This window comes from Panicum hallii, chromosome 5 (genome assembly GCF_002211085.1).
Source record: "Panicum hallii strain FIL2 chromosome 5, PHallii_v3.1, whole genome shotgun sequence".
Classification (NCBI taxonomy): domain Eukaryota; kingdom Viridiplantae; phylum Streptophyta; class Magnoliopsida; order Poales; family Poaceae; genus Panicum; species Panicum hallii.
Window position 1 is genome coordinate 17,207,161 of NC_038046.1, and position 10,237 is coordinate 17,217,397.

Genomic DNA, 10,237 nt, shown 5'->3' on the forward strand with positions numbered 1-10,237 from the left:
GAAAAATACTGCTACTACCAATGCTGCACGTTGCGTGGTCCATTCAATCTTTTACGGTTCTGCATTCTCAGTCTCATATCCAATCCCCATCCTTGCCATGTTCACACCCACATGATCTTGAGCTGAAACTCAAAGTACACCCTCTATGATTGAGATGATGGTTCCAACAACAGATTATGTGAAAACAAGCTTTACTGCGTGACATTTCTACGTGGAATAACTTTGACATGTAATTGTCTCAAATTAATATATCCAGTAATGTTAACACCCACTTCATAACTCGGAAAAAAAAACTTTAGAAACCTATATCCATTTTACATGTCGGCACCAGAACTAAAAATTGTCACAACAGAGATTTAAGGGCAATTTCACGTTGGAAGAAGAGGCTGAGATAAAGAGTATGTAAATAGAATCAAGAAACTTATAATGTCAAGACAAAACAATAATGCAGTAAAATTTTGTAAAGGATTGTGACGGAGTAGTGCTTCCCATGCATTTAATCACGGTCAAGCATTGGACAAGAAAATTATATATCGGGTGTGAATTGTGATCCAGGACAGCCTCTGGACTTAGGCAATATATTGCGATGAGTAGCATCATCATATTGTGAGAACATGCTGTTAAAGTCCGCATGAATCCTTTCGAGAATCCCAGCCACAAAGTTCAATTGTGGTAGTTCATACTTCTACCACTAACCTCATAGTAACAACCTCCTCACCAACTGAGATTTTGTGATCTATTCAAGACTAATGTGCCTGTATTGACTTAAAATTTATCCCCAAAAACTATTTGAAGAAGTTATGGAAAGAAGGGTATTCACGTAGAACCAATTTATACTTTGCCTACTTACAATGAATAATCACAGCCATCCAAGCTAAGGGTCACGCGCAAATGGCAGGTGAAACCGCTCCGGAGTGGCTAACAGCGACTTCACTGCACCTGCTGATACCTTCAAATGCCTGCACGCACACTCCTGAGAATCCCATCAGAGTATGGAACACATTTGGAAGGCCTGTCTGCAGATTGTTCAGCGTCATGGCTCGGCTTGTCTTAACAGAGGTTAGGTATCTTGCCTTCTCCTCCTCAACCTGCTTTCTAAATGCTTCCAATTTCAGTTCATTCTTTGATACTGAATACTGATTCTTATTTGGAGGCTGGGATGAGCTTTGCATTGCATTTTCACTATGTTTCTCTAAGTGGGTCTGGAACTTGCTCTCCATGTTTTCTGACTTTTTCTTCAGCTGGCGCTCTTCACTCTGTTGTACAACTATAGAGTGTATGGCTGACATAAAAGTCTTTATTGCTTCACCTGCTACCTGTTTGTATAAATAAGGGTCATTTAAGAGAGGAGCTTGTGAAAATAGCTAAATGGTAAGTAGTGATGGAGTTCATGCCAGGTGAGTATACTAGTCAAGTTCATATATGAAGAATGCATAGGTTTCTTATTAACCAAAAAAATCATATATTCTGAACCAAAAGTTCCTGAAAGCTGGATTTTAACTGAAAGAAAAGACCAAGTTGGTTCTAATATACCTTCTCAGGTAGCCTCTCAAGAGCACGCTGGAGTTCCTCAGAGAGGTTACGGATTCCAGATGAGCTTTTCATTAAGCCATCATCATCAGGAAGGCAGTCTGTGAGTTTAATCCATTGGTTAAGGATGCTTATGTATTCACGCTGCAATGCAATGAGATTGCAGAAGGCACTGTGCCATCCAGAGACCTCAATTTCCAGCTGAGATGTTGCTTGGCAATGAGCGTCACTTGTTGGCTCACTCCCAGGTGTGTTTCCTAGGAGAGTAGCTTGCTGAGCAATATGGTTCTGGACCTGATGACACTCGTACATGTTTCTCCACATATGTACAAGCCTATGTCAAAACAAGAAAGTTCAGAAGAGATAACACGAATGAAATAATACTGTGATAAGGATAACATGAGACACGAATGAAATAATACTGTGATAAGGATAACATGAATGAATAGTATTGTGATAAGGACTAAGCATAAATATAACATTTGAGGCATTGACACTGAGCTACAATATAACTTGCTGTCAGCATTCATTAATTATTAAGTATTAATATTCCATGACAAAAGGTCACATTATGTACAAGGAAACTACTAACTAATTACAAAAAAGCTCCAGTATGACAACACTCAGCAGAGTGACTTGCAAGTTACTAAGCCATGCTTGGGAGTTCCAAATCCACCTATCAGCTAATGTTAATACAAGAATAGGTATAAGCAAATGTTTCTTTTAAAACAGCAGCTTTTTTTTACTATAGAAGTATTTTAGTTAGCTTACTTCTGGAGCTTACCCTGCAGATAATTCAATAATCTGAGGATATAACTCCTCGTCTCTAAGCTTTGATATTGAAAAACACGCCAAACTCACAGCTTCCTCCAATGAGATTATCCGAGTTTGCAATTCCTCAATAGCATCACGAACTCTTTCTGCATGCAGCTTATCGTGCTCTCCTGATTCCAGCTTTTGTAGCATTGACATGTGCCTTTTGTACTGGAGCCTTGCAAATTCTTCATCCTGCAGTACAAAGGATAGTAAAAATAAAAGTGTGCTCTCTTTTGGTAAACCAATAAAATGGAAACATGTAGACATTTTGACATCACGCTGTTGTTCTCTCTTGTTAATAGAAAACAAACAGGCGTTGTTCAAGAAACAAATTCCCAAATAACTTGTTACACCTCAAAGTCTAGCTAACAGCCTTTTATTCTACTAACAGACTGCACTGGGTAATGCATCGCATACTTTCAGTGGAAAATGAGAGAATTCCCTCAATGCCACTAAAAATTATATGGATTCCCTGAGTGCCATCCAAATTATTCACTTCCCTTGACTGCCACTATTTTAAATTTCCATTTCCTTGGGTTGCCATTCCGTCGATGGCTGTTAAGTGGTTCCCCCAATGACTAGGCGGGCCCATAATATGGAGAACCACTGCTGGCTATTTCCAATACTTAAACTGCCCCTCCTCCAATGACAACATGGGCACCACCCACTGCAGGCCTTATCTCTCAGCAAGGCGCACCTGTTCCCCCAAATCGACTCCACACGAGTCCACCAAACCCACCCCCAAATCGATCCGCCAAGTTGCTGGCACCTGGGCGAGCTTGCTGACACGGAGAACCAGCACGTGGGCGCGGAGGACCGGGGCAAGCGCCTCCTGGCCCCGTGCAGGCGGTGAGAACCGTGCCGCCAGCAAGGTGATCCTCCAGACAGTAAGCCTGAGCACTTTGAGAATGAGGAGTGGAGCACTGGCGGCGACTGCGTCCACAAGCACCCATTCTGGCACAGCGAGCATGAGCTTGGCACCATGGAGCCAAGTACTACGCAGCGCAGGTGAGGAACAGACCTGGCGGCCTCATGCCTTTCGAACTTTCTGGAACTGCTGGACATCACAGAGGCGATGAATTCCGTTGACTTTTGGCTCAACCGCTCAAGTACTTTACTTGATTTCTTCTGTAGATTGAAGGATTTTTTTTTTTCTTTTTGCCATTGATTGAAACAAAGTAACTCTGTGCAGGATAATCGTTTTCTTGAGGGGTCGCTGTGTCCAGCTCCTAACTTGTTGCTACTGTTCTCAGATTTCTTGGACATGCATGCAACTTGTTATAAAATACATGATTTACTGTGCATCAAACACATGTCAGTATAACTGCACGAAAGGAAAAGGACCAAAATATGGTCCATTCCTTTCAGGCGAAAAATCACCTTTTCATCATTACTTAACAGCACACTAACGCGCTTATAACGGAAGTGACAAGCAGGGGATAAAAAATTTGAAACAATGGCATGCAAGGGAAATTGGTTTCTTGAGGGCACATAAGGGATAGTTATAATTTTCGATGGCATTGAGGAAATCAATTCTTGGAAAATAGACCAACCACAAATAATGCTAGGAGTCCAATAGTTCACCTTGACTAACTTGTAGAGTTTTTGCTCCTCATCATAAAGCTTCTCCAGTGTTTTGCCATGGTAACCATATCCAGAGGCATCACTAGAATTCAGAATTGAGGATTCACTGTTAGCCTGCTGAGATTTGAAAGACCAGCTCCAAGAAAGCGTGGAGAAAACCTTCGCAGATTTGGAATTTTTTCCTGCACCCGGAAAAATAAACAACAATATTCAGTGTTTGGCTGGACACCAAGAAATACAATGTCTCTGTCCTTTCTTTTTTACCCTATTGCAACAGCATGATGTATTGACAGGTCACTTTCCATGGATGTTGTAATACATTTATGCAAAATAATGTTTTGGAGAACCAAACTCGACGTAGAACAGAAGCTCCATAGGTTAACTAAATCAAATAAAAGATTATATATATTCATAAGCATGAATATGTCTTCTCCTAGAAATACATGAACATCAAACCCCATAAAGCTTCAAATTAAGACAGGTTCTGCATAAACGATTTCTCTTGCTGATCTTTTCATTTGAAGACAGGTGACAAGCATCACTACGACTTGCTTAAGCCTCATCTATTGAGGTTATGTGGTTGCTTTTGTAAGTTCCTCCGCTCTTCCAAGTCTGGATTCTTAGTGAAAAGTGAGACAGTGATATGAGTGAATAATGTCAAAAGCACAAAACCATGACTCGTGGTCATATTAAATCAATTCAATTTCTGTACCAGTTGAGGGTCTATGGATATCCTGTCGTCAATTTCATTTTTCAGGATGTAAAACATTTACATCAACCTAATATCAACTACTTTGCTTTATGATTTGTAGACTTCTCCAAAAGAGTACTGACACCGCTCAAAAAGAAAAGGAGAATACAGCAGAAGCTACATCTCAAAAATGCGTATATAATGGCAGTACACTGATATATATTACCTTTCTTTGTCTCTAACTCTAAGGCATCAGTGCGCCCACCAGCAGAGTCCAAAAGAATGACAACATCGTTCCCACTTGCTGCTGCTTTCAGGAAGTACTCATCAATCTCCTTAACAATCTGTATGAGTGACTTCTTATTCCTCCATGGCACCGCTGTAGAGTCTGAGTCCTTTCTCACCCAGTTCACCATTGAAGAGTTGTCATCGCCTAGAGCTCTGCTCTTCGCTGGATTCATCTGGACCCTGTTCACAATGCTATCATCATTTCCAAGCACACTTTCATCCTCCTCTCCATCAAATTCCAGGTTTGTCTCCACCCAAGGATCATCCTCCATGGTAACCTGTGAGCCCACTTCTTTATCGTTCCTATCAGCAAACGGAGATGGAAAATTCAAGGAATTGTAAGGATCCAAGTCCTCCCATGCTACACCTGGTGGTGGGGGTGGGGGTAGAGGAGTTGAGCAGCTGTCGGTATCATCATCATCACATTCATCCATAGAATCATTCCCATAAAGCTCATCATCCCTATTCTGCATCTTTCTTGTTCTTATCCTTGGTAGACTAAAAGCCAGAGGTGGTGGGAGGAGCTCATCATCCCTCTTCTCCATCTTTTTTATTCTTATCCCTGGTGGACTAAAAGCCAGAGATGGTGGTGGTAGCTCATCATTCCTCTTCTCCATCTTTCTTATGGTGGTTATTGGACTAAAAGGCAGAGGCGGTGGGGGGCGCGGCGAGGGTGGCATTGAGGACGTCATCGATGGTTCAGGATGAGGCGGTGGTGGTGGATGAGGTGACGGTGGCGCCGCAGGGCCTACAGGTTGCTGCTGCGACAATGCAGACTCCAATTCAGCAAAATCTCGGAGAGTGGCTCCTGTGTTGCGGAGGGCGTGCAGGTACGCAATGTGCGCGGCTGCAAGCTCAGGACGGCGACGCACCAGCTGCTTCATAAGCTGCCTCCTGTCCTTGCTCCTCCTCACGGGCTCCTCATTGTCCACTTTGGAGTTGGAGCAACCCATCTGCCACCAACGGGCACAAATTCCCCACCGATGGTCTTAGAAGAATGCAGACTGCGACACCCACTGGAACACCCAATTTGGTGGTAGCTCTGGGCTCGATCAAAGTCGACTGAAACTGGTAAAAATCTGCACTAGAATTCCAGGGAGTAGACAATACCCAGCCACAGCTCCTAATCATAGAGCGCGAAAATGAAAAATTCCGGATGGGCTTCCCTGATTCCTACTAAATTAACTGAAATTGCCCCCAAATTCGCTTAAAAGCCGCGGCAGAGAAATTGCTCCTCCTCTCGAACAAGCCAACAACCGGTCACAGAAACTACCGATTGCGCCGCTTTTGCATCAAACATCCGATGCAGCTGGAACTGGAACAAGGCAGACAAAAGAATCGATCCAAAAATGAAGAATCAGGCAATCAGCTGCAGCAAGAGGAAAAAGAGGGAGACGATTCCTGAATACAAGTGAGCTGGGGCTGCTTGCCTTACCTTAACACCAGAGAGCCCTTCGATAAGAAATGCTTCGCGGATAGCAACCTTGGTCGGCTGGGAAGGCGGGGCTGAAAAAGGAAGGATCTACACAAGCGGAGGAGAAGAATATGCCAAGATAAGGAAAAGAGGGAGAAGCGGCGGTAATGGCATCATGTGATTCTTACTCGCTCCCAAGAACCCGTCCCCCCTTTCCCTCTCCGCCTCCCTCCGGTGCAGTAGGTGGCAATGGGGGGGAGAGAGAGAGGAGCGGCCGGCAATTGGGACCTGGGGGAGGAGAGAGAGAGAGGGATCAGCGGCGGCAGCCGGCAGGAGCAGGAGGGAGGGAGAGAGAAAGGAGAAGGGGAAAGAGAAGAGAAGGCGTGGGATTCGGTTGTGCAATAAAGTAGGAGGAAATTGTGCAGCGCGGGTGGGGGTGGGGTGGTGCAGGAATGTGGTCAGAGCTGCTGCTTTCCACTGCCTGTCACCGAAACTCCTCGCCACTTGTCCTCTCCTTTTCCTCTTGCCCTCTGTTATTGTTAGGTCCACACTGTCCATCATGGTTCATGGAGGCCGTAAATGTATTAAAAACTGCCTAATTACTGTGGTTTAGTACTTCATTACTATACGCAAGTGAAAAATGGAGCCGCTTTGGGGTGGGGATGCAAGCTGTGTGCAAGGCTACTTGCACGACTGCTATGTTTTCTCTCGGAGCAAACATGTAAAAATAACCAAGTTGAACCTTTATGTTATCCTTGCTCCTCGACCAAGTAATTGAGTGGACATACACAAATCATTTTGCTGTTTCACCATCTAATTTTGTGATTTTACTAGGTTGGTTGACTAGCCATACCAAGCAAAAGTAAAGAACCGAATTGCAGACATCCCCTACTCGGAACAAGTATATTTCTGAGTAACCGAGTCGAACTTTCGTTGTACTAGCAACGGTGCTACATTCATCTTTCACTAAGCAATCCTAGGAAGTAAAACCATACGATATGGATCACTAGCTGGTTTGTGATTTTCTACGTTGGTTGACTAGCCATACAAAACAAAAGATGTAAAGAATCGAATACTATCGGGCAACTAAATGCGCCACAACATCCTCCAACTAGAAGGGTCCATGGTGAAAAGAATCGGATATACTATGGTTTTAGTACACCCCTCCCCGAAACAAATCCATTGCTTGTGAAGTTGTGTGCCATGGGAATGGCACTTCTAGAATCGGGTGGGCGACAAGTTTGGGTTAGCTTGTGGGTGGCGCTAGCAGTTTCCCCAGCCCCACACTCAACTACTCGAGCAGAGAAGAAAGAGGACGGTGGGGGCAGCACGGCACGGCATGTGGTAGCACGCACTGGCTGCTGTACTCTACTGGGGCTAGTATCACTATCATCTCGGATAAACACGAGCCACCGAACGCAACGAAAAGCGCCGGAGATTATGGCAGGATCACACGTAATCACCCCCGTTCTTCTTCTTCTGGCGGCTGCGCGTCAGGGCGTGGTCAGCCGCTCAGCCTGCAATATTTTCTTCGTCGCATTCGTAACACGGGCCTTGAAGGCTGAAGCTGACACGCGACTGGATATAGCGTGGCCCCGTCGCGCTCGTCCCGTGTCCGGCGTTACCATCTCCATCGGTAGGACGTTTTCAAACAAATTAATTTGCTCTTTCGACAGGCGCAGCTATTGCTGCTGCAAAAATGGGGGTGAGTAACGCACGGCATTGCTTCCATTGCAAACGCAAAGTTTTAGTAAGAGTGCTTTGAAAGAGAGAAAGAAAGGAAAAAAACTACCACACAAAGTGCTTACAAACGGGGCAGTACCACTAATGTGTTCTCCATCCTTATACAGCAAAGGCAAAACAGATTTACTCCAAGGCTCAAATTTGCCCTTAAACTATCAAAGGGGCCAATTTAGTCCTCAAACTTTTCATTTAGACTCAATTTAATCTTTAGGGTGATCTAGCATGCCAAGTCATACCAGAATGTATGTAAAGTTCTAGACATGTTACCAAATCCAACAGCGGTATCAATTGAAGTGGTATACTAACTCATAGTTCACTAACATAGCTAAAATAAGTTATTGATGATCTTGTGTCTATGAATAAAATATTTACACTTTTGTTTATTCGTACTTACTCATTGTTTGTTGAATCATATCTTTTACGAGACATCGAATGTGAAGAAAAATCAGAGGTAAAAAATTCTATTTATGTCTATTGTCTCACTTTAAATCACCCATTTGTTGACTTGGCATGCCAACATAGGACTAGGGATGAAATTAAGCTCAAATAGAAAGTTAGGACGAAACTAGTCAATTTCATGGTTAAGGAATGAATTTGAGGCTGAGGTAAAAGTTGAGGGATGAAATTGGCTATTTTGCCTACAACAAACTAACTCTTCTACACACACAAAGCTCATTCATAAATCTTCAACTTTTGTTTCAAACCTCGTCAACGAAATAGTTCCCACAACTTTTTCTTGTAAATTACATCGGCGGTTGGTTTCATAACAAAGTATCATAACTTACGTCAGTGCATTCGTTTGCATCATAAACTCTGATAAACTAGGGAAAGAAAAACTTTGCGTACGTTTAGTGATTATCCTACATTTGCACAACACATCCGGCATTATTATTAGGTTGGCACAGCAGGTTCAGTCGCTAAATTCATTTTAATCCTAGTCTCGAATCAAGATGAAAGATCCTGGGAAACCCCAGAAACATGGGCACATGGCACGTGACCGTAGCTCTACCTCTTTGCACGGCCGGTGTACACCCGTACGTGGCCCGTAGTAACCTGACGGATCGCTGGAGTGTTTTCCAGGCGAAGCATACGCTCGGGAATGATGGCATGTTCGGCCGAAGATGATGGCGGGGAACGGGTGGATCCTGGATGCGTGCCGACACGGTGACACGCCTTCCCCGGGCACCAAGCCACGGAGCACGTGACGGCCGCGGGCGCCTCATTAATCGCCTCCAGCTCAGCGTCGTTGCTTTTTCTTGAAAGAAGGGGGGTCCTAGATTTGTGGGGGGAAAAGATGGGTGGAAGCTGCAGCGTTCACAGTTACACACAACCTAGCTACCAGCAGCAAGTTAAATTCTTGGTCACCGTCCCGAAACTGTGAAAGGGGCCTTTAGCATTAGGGATTTATATTAGGGCAGCCCAACAGATCGTCAGGGGCTCTCTATAGTGGAGCCACCTCAACTAAAAAAAAATATGGAGGGAGAAGATGATGTCGCAACGATAAGGAGGTGTTTGGATCTAAGAACTAAACTAATTGTATTAAATATTTGATTAATAATTATGAGTATTAAGTATAAACTAATTACACATATTGAGCCTATTTCGCTAGACGAATCTACTAAGCCTAATTAATTCATTATTAGCGCATATTTACTGTAGCACCACATTATCAAATTATGAACTGATTAGGCTTAATAAATTCATCTCGCAAATTAACCTCCATCTATACAATTAGTTTTATAATTAGTCTATATTTAATATTTCTAATTAGTAACCAAATATTTAATATGATATGAGCTAAAGTTTAGTCTAGATCCGAACACCCCTAAGCGAGATGCGCTAGCACACGTCCTCGGCAAAGCGGGTCCCACCATATTCACCTCGCCGTCGGATTGGAGAAGAGGATAAGGCTTGGAGTGTTAAAAGATTACTAACATGTAGGACCCGCATAATTTAGGAAATTGAGCTATAATAAATTTGTTGGACAGATCATCTACACTATATGCTATATCCTATGTAGACGCTATTATAGAGAGTAACATGTTATAACCATTGAGAGTAACATGTTATAACCATTTGCGGGTGCCCTTAGGGTTCCATTTGCAGTGGAACACGCTAGGCTATCTCTTAACTCGGGCGCACCAAAATACGTGGAAGTGGAACCCTAATGA

At 43.5% G+C, this 10,237-nt stretch overlaps 1 protein-coding gene across 1 annotated transcript; it reads right to left on the bottom strand.

Annotated features, from left to right (window-relative positions):
• Nucleotides 1–427: 427 nt before the first annotated feature.
• Nucleotides 428–6,733, bottom strand: LOC112893095 (nitrate regulatory gene2 protein-like). Its single transcript, XM_025960255.1, has 7 exons — nt 6,512–6,733; nt 6,345–6,431; nt 4,848–6,224; nt 3,931–4,112; nt 2,315–2,538; nt 1,534–1,864; nt 428–1,316 (listed from the first exon to the last, which is right to left on the bottom strand). Exons 3-7 carry the CDS (start codon nt 5,860–5,862, stop codon nt 882–884), a joined length of 2,187 nt encoding a protein of 728 aa, XP_025816040.1. The 5' UTR covers nt 5,863–6,224; nt 6,345–6,431; nt 6,512–6,733; the 3' UTR covers nt 428–881.
• Between the last annotated feature and the right edge of the window lie 3,504 nt (nt 6,734–10,237).